We start from the raw sequence: 22,704 nt of genomic DNA on the forward strand, positions 1-22,704 counted from the left end.
AGGTTGACATGCTGGTGCTCCAGGTTGAGGTGATGGGGCTGCATGCTGAGGTGATAGTGCCCCAAGCTGAGGTGACAGTCCTCTGATTGAGGTGATGGGGCTCCAGGTTGAGGTGGAGGTGCCTCAGGTTGACATGCTGGTGCTCCAGGTTGAGGTGGTAGGGCTCCAGGCTGACTTGATGGGGCTCTGGGTTGAGACGATAGTGCTTCAGGTTGAGATGCAAGCACTCCATTTTGAGGTGGTGGCATCCCAGGTTGAGATAACAGTGTCCCAGGTTGAGGTGATGAGGCCCCACGTTGAGATGACAGTTTTCCATGCTGGGACGACAGTTCTCCAGATTGAGGTGATGGTGCCCCAGGTCGAGACGATGGTGCCCCAGGCTGGGATGATGGCACTCCTGGTGAGGTGCTGGCAGCCCATGTGGAGGGGATGGCAGCTCAGGATGAGGGCGTGGTGCCCCAGGCTGAGGTGACAGTGACCCACCTTGAGGCGGTGGTGTACTATGTCAAGGCAACGGCACCCAGGTTGAGGTGATGGACCCCCACATTCCTGTGGCAAGGCTGCAGCACTGAGCAAGATATCCTGAGGAAATGGAGGGGGAAAACTGATCTGAGAGGATTCTAGGGATATCTGACACAAATCTTTGAGTTTGGATCAGAACAATCTGGAGACAGATTGTTTGTATGGTTTCCACTGAAATATGCCTGCATTTTATATTTTCAATCAAGTGCAAAGCATCTACCATTTGCAGGGAAAGTTGTAAAGGTCAGAAAAGGTTGGCAATTTTAAGTCCATTCTACAAGCTTTTGAGAAATAATCACAATTATTTTCTTGAATTTCTTCAAAGCTGTCAAGTAAGATTTAAGATACTGGGAAGTATAACAGACAATCTCATTTTCTCTTGCTCTATTAGCTAGGGCTCATGAAATCAACATCATCCACTACCCAGTCGATTTGTCTTCTGTCTTTCCTACGATTGTTTCTAACAGTGTTAGTTATCACTCTTCTATGCCACCAGGTTTAAAAGGTCACAAGCACTTCTGGGTTTTGTGGCCGAGAGGGTTTTAGGAATTTCTATAAACCCCTAGCATGACTGTAACTACAATGCAGCACCACAGCAGTTATAAAAAAAGCATATAATTCATTCAAGTTGCAAGTCTGCTAAAAATATAAACTAATTATGCACTTTACACACCTTTTTTTGCCTATAATGTAAATTTCTATTTTAATTGAGAAGTGGTAAATTGCTAACCTTTATAGCAATGTGATCCGAACCAGAAAGGCTCACAAAACAGAAAGTAAATGTGAAAAAGCCTTCAGGAAAGTATTCATTTCAAGCTTGTCTAAACATTTTTAAAGGTGCAAATTTACTGAAGTTTAAAGTTTGTGGTACTGTGAAGGTGAAAGTTGCATGATTGTCACTGAAGACAGATGTGAAAATGCATTTAGACCAGTGGGGCTTTGTCTAAGGTATGAGTAAACAGTTACAGAAAGAGAATAAAATAACCCCCAGTTCAGAAAATTGACCCCTGAAGTCCTTTTGCCTTGTACAGAAAACTAATTTGTAAAGTACAAAAAGGGAAGTTTGAATAATACTGAGGTAAACTCGAAAATTGCCATTGACTTCAGTGGAGCTAGGATGTCATCTAGAATATTAGGAATTGTACCTCAGGTTGGAAAGTCATAGAATCTTATTAAAAACTAAAAGAAAACAACCAAATCTCCTTCTAGCTCTATGGGTACACACTTGAGTTGATTTAGACATATCCAATTCAGGGCATGATGTGTAAATCTGAGCTAAAATTGGTGGGATTACTCATTCAGACAAGAACTGGTTTTGTGCGTAAGCACTGCAGGCCGAAACCGTGATTGCAGGTAGGTTGTTTTTTTTTTATCTTCCTCTCCACTTCTGAGAATTAATACTCTAATAAGAAAATAATCTCTGTTTACACAGGACTAACAACATTACATGCTCTGCTTCGGGTTAATTTAAAAATTCTGTTCCCTTAAGTAGTTTTGACAGAGGCCCAGGCAGTTTCCTGAATGCGTTTGCAGTACAAGGCCTCTACACGCTCCGTCTGGTTTCTTGTGTGGATCTTTATTAAGATCCAAAAATAGATCTTGAACTCAGTCCAAAGCCCTGAATTTTCTGAATTCTTTGACGAATAAAGTGTGTGCTGGGAGATGGATCTTTGCTTTTTGTTTTCTACCTGATGAGAACAAAATAACTGTATAGGAAACCTTCTGGCATATTGTGCCTTATACAAAAGCTTTCAGACTCTGCAAGAATCTCTCTGTTGGTCTTAATGATCAGACGTATCGAAAGAACTTTGTTCCCCAAGCGCTTCGGTGAAGAGTCAGCATGTTTTGGCACATGGTAGTTTGCATGGGAATGGACTGTTGTTGCGATAGTGTTTTCAGTATTATTATATGACGATTCTCACCTTTAATCACTTTAGAGACATTACTTAAATAATCAGCTTTGGACACTCCATGAATGGTTTGAGCTAGCAGTTAGAAGGTCTTTGTGCAATTTAATATCCACTAAATGGAATAGACTGCATAATGACATTATATTTAAGCTACTGTAAGGACTTTGGATCAGATTAAGGAGCACCGTCTCTTTTGATTAGCAACTAAAATGGGAGCTAAAATTGCTCCAAAACTGCTTTGGGATTTTGCGGGGAAATACATTGCTACACTAACCTCTAACGGATAAAGGCATGTATCTACGGAGACAGTTTTTTATACGAGTCAGGCCATACTGTCAGACACCGTGGGCTAGGTCAGAACGAATTTAGAAAATACCATGGTGGAGTAAGACATTTGTTGTAGCTTAGAATCCCAAATAGCTCCGTGCCTGTACTGTGCACATTTCCATCACAGCTCCGCACCGTGAGATGACACCCGTTTCAGGGCCGTGGTGGAACCAGCTGGCCACCCGTGCTGGTGCTCCACACGGTGGCTCGCTCGCCATTGCCTGTGTCAGGGCCGTGGTGGAACCCGCTGGCCACCCGTGCAGGTGCTCAGCGCCGTGGCTCGCTCCCTATCACCTGTGTCAGGGCTGTGGCTGAACCTTTTGGACACCCGCGCTGGTGCTCAGCGCTGTGGCTCGCTCGCTGTTGCAGCAGCATGGGGAAGTTTGGTGTCTGGTTTTAAAACAGTGCCAGCTGTGCTCTTGAAGTTACACAGAACTGTAAACATTTGCAAGATCAGGGCTGTGGTATTCACACGTTTTCTTCAGGCCAGTATCGCTCATTTTACAGAAGCAGCTTTTTTACAGAAGTTTTACAGAACGTGAATAAATGGACTCCAACCTCCACACCCACAGCGGTTGTTTAAAAGGTAACATCCAGGGCTGTTTTGCACATCAGGACCGCCAGAGCAGCGGCAATCTGAAAAGCGCCTTCCAGAAGTCTCAATTCCTGCAAACACTTCTACAGCGCTTAACTTTCTTAACGGGGTATCTGCTCTTAAAACGAAGCCTGTGAGTAAACGCTTGCAAATCCACTCTTGCCTTTCTTGAGGGAAGCACTGCCCTTCGCTCCCGCGCTGCAGAGGCCAAGGCCCGGGCTGCCTCTGTAACCGCCCCGGGCCTGTGGCAGGGTGAGCAGGCACCCCCAGCACGGCGGAAACACGGCGAGGCTTCTGCAGCGCGAGGAGCTTGTCCCCACACCCTGCCCCGGGCAGTCACAGACCGCCAGGCCGGCGGAGGGAGGCTGACCGATGGCAGGGCCGGCGGGCTTCTGCCGGGGTAGCGGGGCTGGGCTCTGCAGAACCACCGGTGGATCATTTCAGTCGCTGTTCGGTCTGCTTTGTCCCTCTGAAATCCACGGATTCACGGTCTCCCTCGACCGGCCAAAGGGGTGTAGGCACAGAGGTGCGGGCCGTGCTCACCCGGGGGGCTCTGGGCCTCAGAGCCGCCCCAGCCCGATGCTCTGTCCCGAGCCAAGGCCAGGGCCGCCGTGCTGTGGCCAGACCCTGCCGGGCCCTGCCGGGCTGGGCCGAGCCGCGGCCTGCGGCCCGCAGCCCCCCAGCTCTGGCAGCTGCTGGTGGCGGAGGGGCGCCCGGCAGCTTCCCGCGGGACGCGGGTCCTCACCGCAGCCGGCGGGGACCCCCCTGCCTCCCTCTCACCCCGGGTCGGGCCGCCCCCCGCAGCCCCGACCCCCGCGCGGCGCGGCCCGTCCCGGCCGTGGGGCGGCGGGCGCACGTGCCCGCGCCCCGCCCGCCGCGCTATGCGCCGCCCCCTCCCCCGCCCCCCGCCGGACACGGAGCGGCGCGGCGGGGCCTCCCCGACTGCCGCCACGGCGCTCGGCTCCCGCCGCCCACCGGCGGGCAGCGCCGCCGCCTCAGCGGCCGCCAGGAAGCGGCCGGGCCGCCGGGCATGAGCTCCGGCTCCCCCGGCGGCCGCAGCGGTGCCAGTGGCGGCGGCGGGCGGCGGCGACGGAGCAGCAGGAGCGGGGGGGCCCCGGGAGCGGCGACCTTCGCGGGGGGCTGCCGCGGCGGGAGATGCCCTTGCTCCCAGCGGCGCCAGGAGCAGCATGTTCCCCGGTGCCGACAGCGCTAGCAGCACGGCCGGGCAGCCCGAGGCGGCGGGGGCCGCCGTCCCCGGCCCGCCGGGCTCTCACGGCCCCGGCGGCGAGGCCGGCCGCCGCAGCGCTCCGGCGGCCGCCGCTGTGGCCGGCGGCGGCGGCGAGGAGGAGTCGGCGGCGGAAGACGAGGAGGACGAGGATCCCGGCTCGTTCCTCTTCGTGCTGGCGGCGGGGCTGGGGCTGCTGGCCGTGTCCGTCGTCCGGCTGGGGCAGGAGCGGGCCGAGGCGGGGGGCGGCGGGCTGCCGTACCTGGCCCTGCTGCTGCTCCGCCTCGCCCTCTACGCGGGCTGCGCCGCCGCCGCCGCCGCGCTGGGCGCCCTGATCGTCCTCGTGTGCTGCGGCCGCCGCCGCCTGCCGCCGCCGGGCTTCGCCGCCGCAGCGCCGGCCCTGCGGGTCGCGGGGGTAAGTGGCGGCCGCGGAGCGCCCTCCCCTCCCCTTCCCGCCGGCGGGAGAGCGGGGCGGAGGGGGGCGGGGGTGGCGCGGCCCTGGCTCCGCCGCGGAGCGCCGGGACACCCGTGTCCCGCTGTCCGCCTGCCGCTCGTCGGGGCTTTCAACGGGAAAAGTTGTGCCGAGGGGCAGCGGGCGGGCGGGGAGAACCGAGACTCGGGGACCTTGGGATTGCGGGAGCCGTCGGCCGGCGGTTTGTTGTTGGCTGCGTCTGGGATCCAGTTGTGCTCCTTCGGCTGAGAGGGCAGCAGGGGGACGTGCTCAGAGAGCCAGCGAGGTGGTGCTTAAACGCGCGCTCGGAAGTTGGGCAGCTGTGGACAGGGTCTTCGCAATGCCTTGAGGAAGCGCCAGCGTGTTCTCAGACAGCTGCAGACCTCTATGCAAAGGATAAACAAATTTATTTTCTGTACCTCTTCTGAAACGTTAATGAGCCCTTTGTAGCTCGCTGCTTAGTATTTTTTGGTTTCTTCTGAGCGGGGCTGGTGGCACAAGTTATTCGGAAGCTGACTGCGGGTGCTGGTCAAAATAACTGCCCTCCCATCCTGTGCTCCAGAGCTGGTCCTGGATGGGCTTGACAAACCACTGCTGGAAGTGGGGCTCTGCCTATGGGTCACGGGGATGTGAGCTTTGGCATTGCAGCCGCTGGCTCCCGTCGGGTGCCCTTGGCCCCTCGCCGGTGAGTTGTAGGCCTTGGTGGGCTGTGTTAGCAGGACACGAAGTGCTGCAGCAGCAGGCGGTACCCCCTAAGTGCTGTTTCACTTCGATGGTGTCACACAGGATACCCGAGAGTGCTCCGCTAAGAGAAAGGAGCATAATTTGTGCCACCTCGGTGTGCAGCCCGGCTGCTCTGCTGACCCAGTTCATTACGTTGAGTACATGTACTCTTCTTGTAAGCAGCGAGTAAATAACTGCTGGCACTTCTGTGATTCTGGGGCTGCAGCTGAATTTGCAGAAGGCAGAGGGTGCTGGCAGGGCAGAGAACCTGTTCTAAGTCACTTGCTGATAGAGTTGGCTGTCGTTCCCTCTTGCCAATCAAAGCAGCTGATGACCTACAGCAGTGGTTTATTCCTTCGTTCTTTGACCTAGGGAGGCAAGGAGCCTGTGTTTGTAAGCAATAGTTTTTTCCAGGCCTGCATTTAATGGGAACTGGGAGGACATTATTGTCAGTAGCAGGGATCATTTGGCCGGGGGTTGGTGACTCCAATGAATAATAGAACTCGCAAAGGTGCGTTCAGGATCTGTTTGCGTCAGCGGGTGTGTGTGATAGCTGTTTTGTCTTCTGGGTAGACTTTTTTAAATCCTCTTTGCTTTGGAGACTCAACATCGTATGCAGGTTTTTGAAGGGAGTGAAGAATAAATAGTGTATATGAGCTTTAGAAGTGGGAAATGGGGAAGTGAGAAGATGTAACGCGCAAAGTCGACAACTGATAAGCAGAAGGTACCTGTCCTGTATGTAGTGTGTTAAGTGCGTACAGCTAGGGTTGTTCAGCTGGTTTCTGTTGTAGGAATGCTGGGGAACAAATGTGCATTAAGTGCATAAGCACTTGAGTAGTAAAGGACTGTATGCTTTTGTGCTTCACCATTCAATTACCTTACACCAAATGGAAGGAATAGAAAAATGCGTCGGTAATAGATTCCAGTTGTGTTCAGGTTTGCAAGATTAAATATTTCAGTGATAATGCCATAGCTCCAGTGACACTTATGTGCTGGTTATATTTATCTCAGCATCTGGATGTGTGCTAATTTACTTTTAGGAGAACATATTGTGTACATAGTACAAAAAGAATCTTTGTGTAAACTTAAGAACTGAAATCTGGCTGCTGCAATGAGGAGCAACTTTCAGATTTGTGAAACAGCCAAGCAATGAAAATCGATTGAATCTGGGAAGCTGAGAACTGAAGAAAAAAATTAAAGTTACTGTTCTCTTTCTCCCCCCTCTTTGTAAAAACATAATACATGAGCCCACTGAACAGGAGTGGAAGTAGAACTGTCCAGAGACAAATCCAGTCACTTTGGTTACTATCCCGTGTGCACTTTCTGTGGTGTGTTACTGCCTGTTTCTCTTCACGATGCTCTCCTCCTGTGTCCATCCGTTGGATTCGTGTGTGTAAACAGTGCACACCCGCTTTCGCTTTGTGTGCTCTAGTGTGTGGTGTTTGGATTTACTGTAGCTCTGTGGGACGTGTTCGTTGTTTCAGAAGGGAATTGAAATCTGGTGTTTAAAAGTCACTGCTAAAACAGCAGTACCTGCTGCAACCCTGTTGCTGGGGTTGTTTTTTCACCCTCTCCCTCATTCAGTTAAAATTTTTCTTTTCTCCTTCTTTGCACTGTTCTCAAAACTTAACCTGGCTGTGTGAAAGGGACAGTCAGAAAAGCAGCGAGGTATTCTACCCTTTCTATTTAGGAGCTGTATTTCCAGGCATCCTATTTGTTTCTCATGCATTCAATTTACGGTTTTGTTGATTTCTTTCTGACAAAAAATGGCTTCAGGGCTGCAAAGCTCCTTGGCATACTTTTTCTGAACACAATTTTGTGTATGTTTAGCAGATTTCCTAATTGGTGCTTCAGCAACATGTAGGTGAAGAAATTATTAGTGTCCATATAGGCAGCATATGGAAATGTAGGCCATTCACCGAAATGTTTACTGCAGAGTTTCCTCCATACAGTTATCTTTGAAAAATTTGTAGATTAATCTTTTTATTATACATACTTTTGTATTTACAGTGCTTTATTATCATTCAGTTGTTACTCTCCCATTTTTCGTAGAGCCTTATGATCCTGTTGTCTTGTCTTTTCTGGGAGCCAGTAGTAGGATGTCTGTAAAGCTAGAATTTGTTTAGCCTTATTGTGTCTTTTCCTCAGTAGGGAAGAACTCTCTGTTGGCTTAATAATTCTTTTTTTTTTTTTTTTTTTTTTAGGAAAGAGTCTTAAGGCTGCTGTCTTGCTGTGCATGTGTCGTATGTACACGAGCTCAAGGCAGATAGGTTCATTTTTCATTCTTTGAGTGATTTTCACATTGGGGTTAACAAATGAGGAAACACTAAGTATTCAGTAATAAATATTTACTCTAGTGGGAGTCAGGCTCAGCTCTTGGAAAGTGAGTGGGAGTACTCTTGATCAACTTCAAAGGGAGTTGGATTGAGTTCTTCATGCTGTGCTGAAAAAAACGAGTTTTTTGTAAGTTCTCAATTCTGCAAGCACTTACAATGTGAGTTTAATGCTGTTGATTTTCATGAAACTGTTCATGCAGGTGAATAACTTGGGTGAGGACGTGCTGCGTTGCAGGTTCAGACCTCAGAAGAGCAAGGTATATGCTGTTTTCATTTTGGTTGAACTTGCTACTAACAAAGCCGTCTTTCCAAACATGAAGATATGCTTTGTCCTAAATACTGTTTGTGTGACCCTGTTGGGACTTGAAAGGTGAAGGCTGTCTGCTAACGTCGGGTATCTCAGCAAGAGCTTTTGAAGTCTGGAAAGCAGGGTGTGCGATTTGTATCCCCATGATGACGTGTGCTTTCAGTGTAGTCTTCCTGTATGCGAGAGCTCCAATTGCGAGGTGTATCCGGGCTGCCACATAAAGCTTTGTGTTGCTTCCAGTGTTCTTTTGTATTTTCATTGGAAAGAGAAGGGAAGAGAGGTGTACAGGCAACTCATAATATTGTTTTACTTGTTAATTTAAGTACTTGCAGGCGTTAATAGTATTGGTAAATAGTTTCTGTTGATGTCGAAATAGTGGGAATTGAATGACACGTTGAATTTGTACATTGTGTTATCATCAGGTATTTTTCAGCACTTCTCGGGAGCTGTTCTGGGACAAGATTGTTTGTGCAGGGGAGGACAGCAAAATGCAAGACAGCAGTAAGTCATCGTGACCCAGCTGTACTTCTGTTAAAATGTCTGTCTTAAACAGCATTTTCACTTTTCAAGTATCAGTGGACTTGCTGATACCAAGGAAGGCCCTGGTCAGAAAGTGTATTGCGTTTTTAAATTCAGGCTTGCTCCCTACACTGCTCTTAACTTGTGTGGTTGTAGGGGAGATGGCTTTGACTCATGAAGAACCGTGTTACCCAAGTTAGTGGGGGAAGGAAAATGCTTTTTCCCACGTTTCCAGTGTGAGTTGTTCCTCTGCCAAAAAAACTGGCAGGACAGAGTTTTCAGCATAGTGCTTTGACTCTGATTCAAAGCAAAAACTCTGAATAATAGAGAGTTGGGTTATCAACTTCATTTAAATAATGCAAAACTCAAGGATTAGTTTATTGGATTTAAGGGCTGCATTTTAAATTCAGATTAAATGAACGATACGCTGTAGAGAGAATGATCTCCCTCGTCTATCTTGCAGCACTAACAGAAAGCTAATAAACATGCTTTTTTTCCAGCAGGAGGGGTACACTGATTCTAATGTCCTTGTTTTAGTTTCCTGTGATTAACAGTTGCCAGTGATTTTGAATATTTTTTTTAAAACTCAGCTCCTGACATATTTGTTCACACTTGTTCACTTCTGTTTAGTAGCTCTTAATTTTCGGAAATAGTTTACTCTTAACTTTCTGGCCCCGAGGGAGAGAGATGTGACTGTGCTTTGTGTTCCTAAAGGCTTGTTCCAGCCTTGAGCGTGGACTTTTTGTGAATCTGGCATTAAAGAGAGGGCATCGGTAGATCTTTGCTCATTGCATCAGGTAATCATTGACATCTATGGATCCTGCAGGATAGTACTGTTTTTTTTTATTTAAGCCGTGGGAGGATGAGTAGTGAGATTATTGGGAATGGTCTAAGTGATGCAGATGGAGCGGCGACTTAACCCAAGCTGAGTATCTGCCATGGTACCCAAGCTGAGTGCTCTGCTCTTTTCGAGGAACATAAGGGAAGCGGAGAGAAAGGACACGCAGTTTTATTTTCCTTCGCTGTTGGACTTTTACCATCGAAGGAAGCTTGTGAAGGTAAGCTGGCAGGAGCCCCAGCGGCTGTGGGAAGTGGAAGGTTTGCCATCTGTGGGTATCAGTTTCGAGCATGATGCAGTCAGTTCTTGAGGTAATGAGCAGTTCGGAGCAGCTGTGAGGGAGGCGAGAAACTTCCTAACTCCTTTCAGTCCAGATCTTTGCACCTTAGTAAGTCTTCAAAAGTATTTATGTTGTGTTTTTTTTTTTAATCAACCTGAAGCCGAGCATTTTCTATGGTCTGTCTCATTCTCTAGTCTGTTAGGGAATATTGAGAGGATATTGCAGGATTTTTGCTGTTACTTGTGCTAGTCATTACAGTCTCTGCTTGCTGCTCTTCTGTTGTGCTTGTTTTAGATCCTCTCGAGATTGCAAACAAATGTTCTGATCTACGGCCTTGCTTTTAGTTTATCAGTTGTTTCTGGATTGAAAGGAAAGGAGATGTTTAAGTTTGGTTTGTTTTTGATGGAACTGAGAGTCTGATACTTTTGTTCTTAGTGCTGTCTCTTATACAGGCACGTTACGGGTCAGCTTTTGATGATGCAGGTGAATTTACCACTAGGCAAGTGCTGAAATTAAAATAATGAAAAGATACTGTAGCATTGCCTACCAATTTGAGGAGTATTTTAGAATTTTAAAAGAACATTGCGTGAATCTCAAAGGTTCAGTTACAATTCAGTGGGGACTGTTACACTTTGGGGCCTGCAGTTTGGACATTTCTACTACAGTTTAAATATTCCACAGATGTCTAAAAAATATTACCCTTAGGGATCTATAAGCTTTTTCAGAGTTGAAGTTTTTTGTCAGGACTGCAGGCGTAACTTTGAAGTGATAACTTTATTCTCACAGGAGACTGATCTCGGGAAATGAAGTGTTCTGACTCTGTGTCTCTTATTTGTCCCGTAAGTGAGTCCTTACCGGTGAGCAGACTGAGTTTTCCGCACAGCCCTTTATTCATCATGCATATTTATATTTTGTCTTGTCATGCAACCCTTTCTGTTTCCTTCCATTGTATCCTGTGTTGGCTTCAGCTCTGTTTTGAATTGTGCTTGACATTTAATCTTCTCAGCGTTGTGTTAGATTGGCATTCCATATTTTGCTGTGAATCGGGCTGCTTTCACCTTTGTAGGGACTGCTTCTCACTTGAAGTGTTTTATGACTGACCACGTAACTAGGGAGCTAGTTCATTTCTCCTGATAACCGAGCCACACCAAGACAGTAAGAAAGACAGATGGTGGGCTCCTTGGGAGCTTGCTGTCCAGGTCTCTGGCCGGGGGAGTCTTAAAGGTGGAACAAAAACCTCTGTAATAATGCCAAGAGGGAAAGCCTCTTGCATTCAAGATACACTTTGGGATTGAAAATACTGTACACGTGTATCAGAAACATTCTGAAAATAGAATCTGAAGAAGTTCCTTCATACTGCCAGGTCTTGCTTCCCTGTGCTCTGCAAAGGAGAGCAGCAAAATTTAACCAAGGAAAACGCAGTTATGTAGAATACTGTATCCTTTCCCAAGCTGCCACCTTGTGAAGTGATTTTTAAAGAAATAATTATATAGTCAAAAGGGGAACAAGTTTGTGTTGTATCCATGGGAGATTTATATGACCAGTCATTCTGTACCATTTTTTCCCTATTAAGCAAGCACAGTGAAAGAGAACAAGTTAATGTTAATGAAACTAACGATGATGATTCATTCTGGATGTTCTGTTAAAAAGACAGAATGCTCTACCTTTGTAAGTTGAGAGGTCATATGGGAGGGAGGGTATAGTGATAGACAACGGAGGAGTTTGATCATGAAGATGAGACTGCAGCTGAGGCATGGGTCTGTGCAGGTTTTTCTGTCTTCCCAGCAATTCAGCTCTCATAGCACATGGCTCTTTTTGGCCTTGAAGTATAGGTCATATGTTCTCAGTGTGTGTTTTTAACAGAGGAGGAGAGTATGGAGATGTTCAGTAGACTGGGGCTGTGCCTGTACCATGACCATTCATGTAAGCCTTTATTTTGATGGTGATATTAAAGATCCCTGCAGAGAATAAAGCTGTGTTTCTTGCTGAGCAGAAATTTAAATGGTAACTTACAAATTATTTCTTAGCTGTAGTGATGGGAATGAAAGTATTACCTGAGGAAAGTTCCATTTTCATATTCTTCTCTGTCTAATATTATATGAAATCTCAAGTGAAGGAAGTTCTGCCCTGATTATCAAGTTTTTGTACCACTACAGTTTTACCAGTTTTGAACTTGGCACATTTAGGATAGAAGATCCCCATATAGTAAACACAGTTTGCATGTTCCAGAAGCTACTAGGTTAGTGGAGATAAGATACGCTGATACTGTAAAATCGTTATTGAGATAATGATGCTTAACATAATAGGATTAACGTGCTTTAAGTATGTTGATTTTTAAATTAGTAGTTATAGTATACCTCAATATATGTAGATTAATGCTTAATGTGGCACATACGTACTTGCTTTGTAATCTAAAATAGAACTATAGGTATTAATTAAGAATATTAACTCTTTTGTGACTAGAAAATTTATTTTTTGTATCATAAATTGAAGTGATATTTACTGCTGTGAGAAAACATCTATCCAGATCTGTTAAAGATGAATTTATGGAGATTTCAGTGAAATATTATTGAGGCTGTGACTATCATCAAAATCAAATCTGATCTTAATGTATGTTTGACAAAGAAAATAAGAAAGTTGGGTGGAGTGAGTAGCTGTGAGTAACGAGATAGTTCTTACGTGCTGAATTAGATGCAGTCTTTGCCTTTTAGATCACTGATTAAATGGAGCGTCTCATGCACAGTGACCATTTATATCGTGGGACATGTCCTGAGCTCTGTTCTAGTTTTGTTGTAATTGAGTTAATGTAATAGAAAGAATTGTTATTTTTTCTCTGCTTCTGGCTTTAATTGCATGGCAGAGTAAGTCTGCGTGTGGCGTGCCTGTAGCGTATGCCTGGCTTTCTGCTGTTATGTTTGAAGAATTGCGTCTGATGACTGAGTGTTGCAGATGGGTTTCTTGGTAGTGGAAGGTACTCCTGTGTTCTCCATGCTTTTCCATTTATTTGGTGTAGTTGTTGAAACACCTTCTTGATTCTTTATTGTTTAACATTTATGTTTTTCTTCAAAACTAATTTTAAATTACTTATATTGTTTAAACCAGTAAATGACATTAGGTTAATTTTTGCATCTGTAGGAGACTGAGCCTAAGACAAAATTTCAGGCTCAATGCCAGCCTTGGGTTTTTTACCCTGGGCCTTGCAGACTGTTGTTGTCTACTTCTTAAGTCATTCTCAAGAGTATCAAACAATGCGCATTATGTAGAAGTCTCCAGGAAATACACACATCCTTTTTTTTTTTTTTTTAGCCTATAAACAAAGTCAAAATTGGAGAAAACTTGAACTGTTCCAGGAAACTGGCCTCCCTGTTCGTTAGCACCTCCTTCTTTGCATGTGCTTTCCAAATGTGCTCCACCCCTACCCCTTCAAGTTGTTTTGTCAGATCTTACTGAAGTTTGTCTGCTATTCTTCAACACTGTACTGAGTGGAGCCCGATTTTTTTGGGCTGTGGTAGTGCAAGTCAGGACTAATGGGAACATGATGGGTTTTAATCAGTATAAAAGAGTGTCTAAGCTAGAGGTTTGGCTGTGTTAAATCCATTTATGAACATCTTTGGCTCAGTCAGGGTTACGCCAACTGTTTCATGAAATGCAGCAGCGTTTTGCTTTAGATGAGCGACATGAAGCAAAATGTGAAAACATTCAAACCTAGGCTTTCTAGCTGAGCCTGTTCTCTGCGTACACCCTCCATCTGACTTGAGGCAGCGGTGGGAAGAAGATCCTATAGTGAAATCTGAATTTTTCTTTCTCAGCTGTTAGAGCTGAGTTGGAACTGTGAATTTTCTGAAATCTTTCTGTTATCACAGGTACTGGTAAACCTGTGTTACCGGTTTGTTACTGTTGGGTTTGAGGTGTTTGTTCTCATATGTCGTCAAACCCAGGGGTGCCTGCTTATTTAGTTACTTCATCGTTATTGTTGTCACAGAAACAGACTTTTTTAAAAGCAGATCTAAGCTAACAAGATTTAAGACTTGATTCTGCTAAATCCAAGTTTGTAAGACTGAAAGGAAAAAGGGGGTTGATCAGCTGTTTTAGAGAAGGCCACTTGAAATCCGATCCAGTATCAGTCACTAAATTTAATTCATGGTTCTCTGAAGGATCGTCAAGAATCACAGAATAGTTCAGGTTGAAAGGAATGTCTGGAGGGCATCTAGTCCACCCCCCTCAGAGTGGGTCCAACTAGGTGAGCTTGGTCAGGATTTTCTTCTGCTGAGTTTTTGGTATCTCCAAGATGGAGACTCCATAGCCTCTCAGCCCCGCCATTCTGGTATTTGACCAGCCTCATCATTATAATAGTTTTGCCTTTTAAGTGATGGAAGTTTCCTGTATTGCAACCTTGCCTCTTGCCCTGTGTGTCTGCGGGAAGAGTCTGGCTCCCTCTTCTCTGTGCCGCCTTGTTCAGTAGTGGGAGGCAGCAATGATGTCTCCCCTGAACTGTTTTTTCTTAAGCCTGAACTAACCCAGCCTACATCGCTCCAATGCATTGAAACATTCCTGTTTATTCAAATGTTAGATTCTCATCTGTTCTTGAGAATTTGCCTTAAAATAAAGTTGAAACCTTTGTTTTTAAATGAGGTTTGTTTCTTGCTCTGTGCTTTTCTCTCAGATTGTTCATGGTGTTGTATGCAATACCTGTATGAGTATGGAAAACATCTTGGAAAATCCGATATACCGTGCATCTTCCTTTGCCCTTCAGTAATTACACTCGTGCAGCAGCAAAATCACCATTGCTAGCAGTGGTATTCACTTCTTAGCTTTTAAATTCTTTTTGATCGCTTGTTGTACTTCAAGTTTCCCATGCTAACCATTGATATTGCTCGCTTTTTTCAAAATGAAAGCCCAGTGCCTTTCAGAAACCAAATGTACCAACCGTAGAGGATGCTGTCAGTATTCTTGCAAGCTGAAATGTGAGTCTGTACCTTAGTATTTAAGAGGCTGCATTTCGACTGAGGGAATAGTCTGTCTTGTTCTTAACGTGAGTGTTGAAGACTGAAACACAAAAGGGTCGGTTCCTGCTTCGTGGAGTTACGTAGATCGGATGGTCGTGTGGTGATGTGGAGCAGGTTACTTGCAGTCATGGGTTCCCTCTGAAGGCATTTGTTTTGTGTTTCCTTGGATGTAGGAAGTCCTGAACTGAGGCAAAACAAAGAGTTCAGCATTTATAATTTTATCTCAGCTTGTGTTTAAACTAGTTTTGAAAGGAGTAATCTGGCCAGCGCTTTGCGAGAGCGCTTACTGATGTTTAGGCCGTAAAATAACACTGCCTGCAAGCTGGGTACGAATGAGAACTGTTGGTGCCTGCGTTAGGGGCTTGAGGTTGCCGACCTCTGTGCAGGTGTGACTCAGTTTAGCAGAAAGATTAGGCTTGGAGGATACCCAGGCTGGTGTCAGTGTTAAGTGGGATGGAGGGTGTTGAGCACAGAGCTTCAGACAGGACTGTGGCCTCGTGCTTGGGAGCTCTTTCTTCACAGAGACACCTGAGGGACTTTGCTTAATAGGGCTTTCTGAATCCCTTCCCCCTCCCCAAATATATTCGGATGTTTAATGCCTTTGTGAGTCTGTCTCTTCTCTTTTGAAATTGGAGAGGTATGAATCATCCCATTTCCTGTTGCAAATAAAGCAGAAAAATCCTGAAGTAATTGTGTGACTAGCATTAGCACAGCTTTGCGTGGAGGAAGCACGACAACGTTAGCAGTCAGAGGTGGTGTATTGGAGCCTTACAAATATTGTTGTTAGGTGTTTTTCTAAAGAGCAGAAAGACTTTTTGCAACTGTTTAGGTGGGTATGGCTTAAACTTTTACCAGCATCATGTTCAGGTAAAAGGGGGCCGTGAAAATCTGTAGTGGTTCACTGATCAGATAATGGTCTGTTCTTACCCCTCAACTGTAGTTTTGGTAGCAAGAGGGGCTGCAAATGAAAGCAAACATGCTGAAATCTTGCTGCTCTTGACATTGATAATGTTGAGGGGAAGAATATGGCAGCCACGGTCTCAGAGTAGTGAACACCTTTATTTTCCTGTTGGGGTAGTGCTTAGACTCTTCGTCTGTGTCCCATTAGACGTGCTTTATGCTGGACTCTACATGCATGTATCTGCAGTAGAAGGAAAACATGTTACTCCAAAATACACTGAGTATTTGCCTTCAAGTTGGCTGAAATAATGGCACATTGAAGAATGTTTTTACTTAAAGCCCCCTTACAGTTCATACAGCTTTCTGATTTTCTGTTTGGTGAATGTCGGAGGGTTTGGGATGTTTCTGAAAGCGCTGTTTCCTCACCAAGAGTGAGGAGAGTCTGAGCTCCCATCAAGGAGAAAAGTAAGCTGAGTGGCAGCAGGGACGATTTCTGTTGCTGATTTGAATGATACTCCTTTCTAGATAAGGACAGCATGAATCACTGCTTTTTGTCTACACCCTGAAAAATGTTTTTCCATCCGCCCACCTGTTTGGACACTATAAGAGCTAATACTTCAAAATAGATAAATGTTTGTTTAGTACAGCAGCTTAAAATGCGGCATCCAGGAGCAGCTTTGAAGGAAGTAGCCCACAAGAATGTGGACCAGAATTACTGTAGGAGATCTAAGGGCTTTGCTTTTATTTTAAAAGTGGTTTATGACGTTAAATGAAGTCCATCGTGACAGTAGGCTGTAAAGATTCTTATATTTGCTGTTGACCTATGTACTGAAGATCTGGTGAAGCTGTGACAATACTGAATAGAAGAGTTCCAGTTTTATTAAATGCATATTCTGTTCTCAGTGCATTGAGTTGCAAATAAATACAGCTCCTTTTACCAAAAAACCTGACTTTATGATAATTTGACAAGTTGTAGTGTACTGTATGCAACAATGTGTATTAATATGTGCTTAACAAATAATGTGTAATAATCTCATAGACAATTGACACTCATCCATTTTAACTGTATGGGGCAAAAATGTTTGTATAAAAACCAAGCGATATAGTACCATCACCTTGAATTCCAGTTTTATTTCTTCTGTCATTTTTGATTTATTCCTTCTTTTTATGATGAATGTTCTCTTTGAATTTCAGAGTAATTGGCCTGATTCAGTCCAGTCAAGGAAAGTGGTCATTTCTCACAACATGGATAAAGCACTGAGAGAAGGTGAGTCTTAACTTGGACAAAGGAGCGTTACACTCTGAATATTTCTTGTCCTTTTAGCAAACCATGACTGCACAATATTCCAGGATTTTAGAATATGACCCTGGTTTCTTCTTGGTATAAAATAAAAGCACAAGGTCTTGGTCTTCCCAAGAGGTCCACTGAAGGAAGTAATGTGATGTTGTTTTTGCAGTTTAACTGACACTTGTCATTTTAGTGGCTGTTTTTTACAGAAATACATTAAAATAGAGTCCTTAATACTTGTACACAAAACAGAAGGGCAGCATTTCAGAGATTCTTGATGGGTTTTCCTGAACTGATAAATTCTGTAGACTCTTGCAGTCAGTCTTCCCATTCAGTGCAATTCTTGCCTTAAAAACTGAATCTAAAATCAACTTTTGTATTTCTGGCAGATACAGTCTATGATATCTGTGGATCACCGGTACAGTCACTGGGATTTACACCGTAAAACGTGAACTATGATCATATGAATTTAAAATATCTTGTTTACAATTCTTTAAAATAAAGAGTAACTGCCACTACTGCATGCATTTTTTCAACTGACTGCTGGTAATACAAAATACTGTAGAACTTGGGATGGTGTCAGAGTTTGAAGCAAAAAGTTTTTGATTTCTTACTTTAAAGATTCTGCTAGGTTGGAACTTAAAGATGATTTAGAGGGGGAAAAACCTAGCTTGTATATTAAAGGAAGAAAGCACATAGAGTTGTGTACTGTAGCTTTTAAAATATATTTATAAAAATTTGTGCTATATCAGTCTTTTTGTAAATATCTAATTTTGAATATTTTTTCCTGTAAGATTTCCTTGCAGCACTTTTTTTACATCTGAAGAGTATATTTTAAATTTAACATTACTTTGAACAGGTTGGTTGTATTCTGAAAACTTCCTGGGATGTGTGGTGTTTTTAAAGGTATTTTTATGAATAGCTGTTAGCAGGTTACGTAGCTAAAATATAAAGTAAGAACACTTTACCTACTGTGTCGTGTTTCTGTGAAGGTGAACTATTACAACGTGTCATAATTTGTTGTTAGGCAGCCTTTACATCTGGAATCAAGTCAGATTACAGGATTCCTGATGATGTGAAAAGGATAGTGGCATCTAAACATTACGTGTATGAAACAAGCACAGACAAGTGGTTTGCTGTATTCTCTCACATGCATACTTTACATTTTGGATAACCTGCCTTGGAATTTGAAATGAAGCCTTGACATAATCAGCACAGAATCAGAGGTAGTGGGGTTATTTGGAGATAGACAACAGGTATTGTGAAATACCGTGGGAAAGATAGTTGTGTTACACTTCCCTCCTGTTACTTGCACATAGGAGCAGCTCGTGTCTGTAAAAAAAATAAAAATAAAATATGGCAACTGTCTTCAGCTAAGGTATCTATGCAGCAGATCATTTAGTTGGATGCATGAGTCCACCCTTACTCAGTAAGGCTGAAAGTTAGCGATAAGTGGTTCATTTTCAGAGTAGAGGACCTTCTGTTGTGACAGCTTACTTGCCTTTCTGCTGTTTCTTTTCAGAGTAGCTTTCACCCTCCACTCTGAATTTTGGCGTGCAAACTTGTAAGATTTGGTTGTGTTTCTTCCAAGTGTAAGTGGCTAACAAAGCCAGCTTCTCCGTTACGCAGTTTCATAAGGATGAGACTGTACTTTTCACTCTACCACACATAGACTTAAGCAAGCGTTTTGATTTTGGAAGGTGTCTGAGTCAACTTAAGTGTGAGGTACCGAAGGAGTCCCAAAAAGAAACAATTTACATTTTTATTAAAATGATCAATCTGTCTGAAAATAGACAGGATGCATTCCTTGCCCTGTGGCAGTTCTGAAATTTGTAGTTATCTTGATAATATGAATGCTTTTTTTACAAGTTTATGACTAAATAAAACTTCATTACTAATGATATAAAAAAATACTATCTGTATTTCTGTTTCATTAGTGCCACACTCTAATGCTAATCTATCTTACACTGATGAGGATTAAAGTATTTGTAAATCCCAGGAATTTTTTCCAACTTCTTGCTGTCTAGATCTAACATGCTGTTCAACAAAATGCTTTAAAAGGTCTCGTTGATTTAGTTAGGAGACTTTCAGTTCTCCTGAGGTTTTAATCTTGGGGACCAGGTGGTGCTCCTGCCCCCACTTGAGGTTTTGAGTAGGTGTTGTCAGATCATGACAGTTGATGGGGTTTTGCAGTGTTTCTTTTAATGAGATTTTACTTCTCTGTATGTTACCTTAGAGATGTAAGGGTAGTATTTTCGTAGGAGCCAGCATCACCTAATTTCGGAAATGCTGTTTCTGGTTATGAAGAGACAGCCCTTTGGCTAATACTGTTGGTTGCTAACTATCTTGCCCTTTTCAAGAATGGTGTGTTGACCGTTACTCAGTCATGCCATGCTTTTGCTGGTGTTCCAGCCAGTCGGTGTGGACTTTCCTCTCTGGGTTTAGAGTGGCTCTCCATTACTGCACCGTTCCCTGAGGTTCTGTGGTGTGCGACAAGCTGTCACGTGCTTTACTGCATTTTTGCTGATGTTCTCATCGTAGTCTGTTAACGTAGCTGGAAGAACAGCCATCCATGATCATCCTTAGTTTTAACTGAAGGAGTCATGCTTGTTTCCATTTCAACCATCACACTTATTTCAGTAAACCTAAAAACACTATGGTGCTTAGGTAGCTTTCCTGTGGTGGTCATTGGCTGATCGTAGCTGCCTGTGTCTTGCATAGCTTCTCGTCTTGCCAAAGCCAGTGTCACTGAGTTGTTGGGAATTTTCTTTCTACAGTGTCGGTCACTAAGTGCCACCAAGAAGGAACTCCAATTTGCATTGGTCTACAGCTCAGTTCTCAACTTCGTTCCTATCGCCTGTTGACAACGGAGTGGCATAAAGGGACAGTGCTTCAGAGTGCTTCGTTGTTAATGATAGCATGCTTGCATCAGCTGTAGATACAAAGTGAGGGACAGCTGCGAGTTAGCACTGCTGCTGCGTGGTGTGTTCATGAAATCTAAGTGCTCAAAATCAGAACAAGTGTAACATTAGAAGAAGATTTTCCTTGTTGAATATGGCAGAAAGAGAAGGCCTTTTAGTTTTAACCCGGAGTCCCTTTTTCAGCCACTAGTACTTGAGTGACTAACACCAAAATGTGTTTTTTCAGTGTTTTTCATACTTTTTTCTTGACAGATTGATTTGATTCTTGTTTGTCTTTCATTTATCTTACACAGAGAAAAGATGACCCACTTCTACAAATGCTTTTAGCCTTTTAATGCTTCCTGTTGCTCAGGATCATTTGGTTTAGGAAGTTTTGTCACTTTAAGAGAGCCTGTGCTCATGCAGCCCACTGTTTGGGCTGAGGGCTGTAGCTGTCAGTAGATTTATGTGCCGTATGCGTAACCAGCCTCCCAGGAACTGAATTTCATCTTCTATTTTTATTGCCCCACGTCTTGTGGTCTTTTTGTTATTCTTCGCAGTCAGTCTTTGTGTCTACTGCCTTAGTAGTACCAGGAAAATCGGCCTCCGTATTACTTACCTACTTTACTGGATCATTTATGAGTAAGTAAAACAGCATGGGCCATAGCAGAAATCCCAGCAGAATTCCACTGGTGAAATTCTTCTGCTATGAAAATTGACTGTTTATTCATCTCCTGTGTTTCTTGGCTCTCTGGCATGAAATATTTGAAGAGCTGTCTTTTCTTTCATAGTGGCCTATCTTCCTTCAACCCTGTGTTGAGGTGACCTTGTTGGAAATATTTTGGAACGTTAATTAGATTGTGGATGTGGATTAGATCTTGCCTATCTGTGTTCTTGTTCACCTCTTAGAAGAGCTCTGTTAGGGATGTCTTCCCTTTACAGGAGTTTTTTTCCCAATCTGTCTCATTTCCTAATTTAAGATCCACACATTGACATTTAGGAAAAAAATATGCAGTAGCTTCTCCCACTCTATTTGAAAATCTGTATTCTTTTCTTTTTCTCACAGCTCAGGAAAAATGAGTTGTTTGGGTCCAAAATATGAGCACGACTTTATCTGAATTCATGTACTCTCTGCTGCTGGGATTAAAACACTTGGAGCCAAGATCTCTTGGCAAAGGGTACATGGGCAGAACTATTTGGACAGAAATGTGTCTTCTTTTTAAGTGCATTTCCTAGATCTTTTTAACACTTTTCCTCTGTTGCGTATTTAGAAATTCCTATGTTTTTTCTGCACATTCTTAATAATTATTAAAGAAGCAAATGTCAAGAAAATTTTAATAAAATCAAACCAATGTGGAATGGGAGACTGTCAGGGTATGATCCCTTCGTACAGGGGCTATCCATCTATGCACAACGAGAACATCTGGTCTATTAAACATGTCAGTTTTGTAGAGTTTGAATAATGTTGTAAAATGCAAGTAAACCAAGAAATGCTAGTGTTTTTCCAATCACAAACTTGTTAACAAGAGAACTGAACTCTGTAAATCGCTATTTCTAGTGACTGGGACACGTTTCCAGTCACTGAAGTCTGGGCACTTACACAGCATCTTGCCAGCCTTTCACGCCATGGTCTGGATAAAGGTTTAGTGGGCATGAGAAACTTCAACAAGTAAAGATAATGTTAAATGTAAAACCTCATTATCTTAATTTATATTGTATAGCTAAGACATAATAAAATCTAGAATATAGTAAGTGAATAATGACCTTTATGTCTTTAAATTTAAAAATTAATGTATTGGAAATGATAGAGTGGCATATTCAGAGTATTTATTAGAAATTTTTAGGGACTTCAGTATATGGGCTTTGATATTTTAGTTTGATTTTTTTGAGGATTTTTTTTTCTTTTTTTCTAAATTGGCTTTTGGTGGGGGGAAGAAATAGTAGCTGTAACAAATCACTAAGCATGTAACATTTACTTCTATAGAACAGTTCTTTGCCAGATACTCAACAATGGTATAGTCTGTCATCTTTTTCCATTAAATTTTTATTGAAAATACTTTACTTCAGGTATAGCTTATGATAACCATATTGTACGTGTTAAATCTATTGTTGTAGTAGCACAGCATTATAGTAATGCTTCTTGACTGACTGATGGTGGTTTCCCGATGCAGAATCTTAACGCAGTTCATGTTAATGTGCGTTTCTGTTTTACAGGTTGCAACACTTGCTGTTGTAGAATAAGTCAAGCCAGTGTTGTATCTATACCTTCTCTTCTGTTGTTCATGTAGTCACAGGAGAGTGTTGGATTTGACCATAACTTACGTAGTGGTTCTGGTCTGATGTCTCCAGTGCTTTCAGGAAAGGATATCTACTTCTTGTTTGGAATTTGGAAGTCTGTCTGCATTTGCATAGAGAGAATATTTCTAATCTGTTTTTTAATGGTGCTTTGAGAAAATGGTTAGGCATTTAGTCCTTCTATGGATTTCTGTGTTATTTTTCATAAAGTTGGGTAATGAATCTTAGCAGCATAATAACTGCCTGGTGTGAAGCTCTGCAAACTGCAGATTTGAAGCCAGT

General features: G+C 43.6%; 1 protein-coding gene across 1 annotated transcript in view; it reads left to right on the forward strand.

The window, feature by feature from the left end:
- The first annotated feature begins 4,646 nt into the window (after nucleotides 1–4,646).
- Nucleotides 4,647–22,704, forward strand: part of SNX25 (sorting nexin 25) — a 96,805-nt gene continuing 78,747 nt past the window's right edge. The window contains exons 1-2 of the mRNA XM_075421850.1: nucleotides 4,647–4,994; nucleotides 17,134–17,206. Coding sequence (XP_075277965.1) covers nucleotides 17,185–17,206 — 22 coding nt within the window. The 5' untranslated portion in view covers nucleotides 4,647–4,994; nucleotides 17,134–17,184. The remainder of the gene's footprint in view (nucleotides 4,995–17,133; nucleotides 17,207–22,704) is intronic.

Source organism: Opisthocomus hoazin, chromosome 5 (assembly GCF_030867145.1).
Source record: "Opisthocomus hoazin isolate bOpiHoa1 chromosome 5, bOpiHoa1.hap1, whole genome shotgun sequence".
Lineage (NCBI taxonomy): Eukaryota > Metazoa > Chordata > Aves > Opisthocomiformes > Opisthocomidae > Opisthocomus > Opisthocomus hoazin.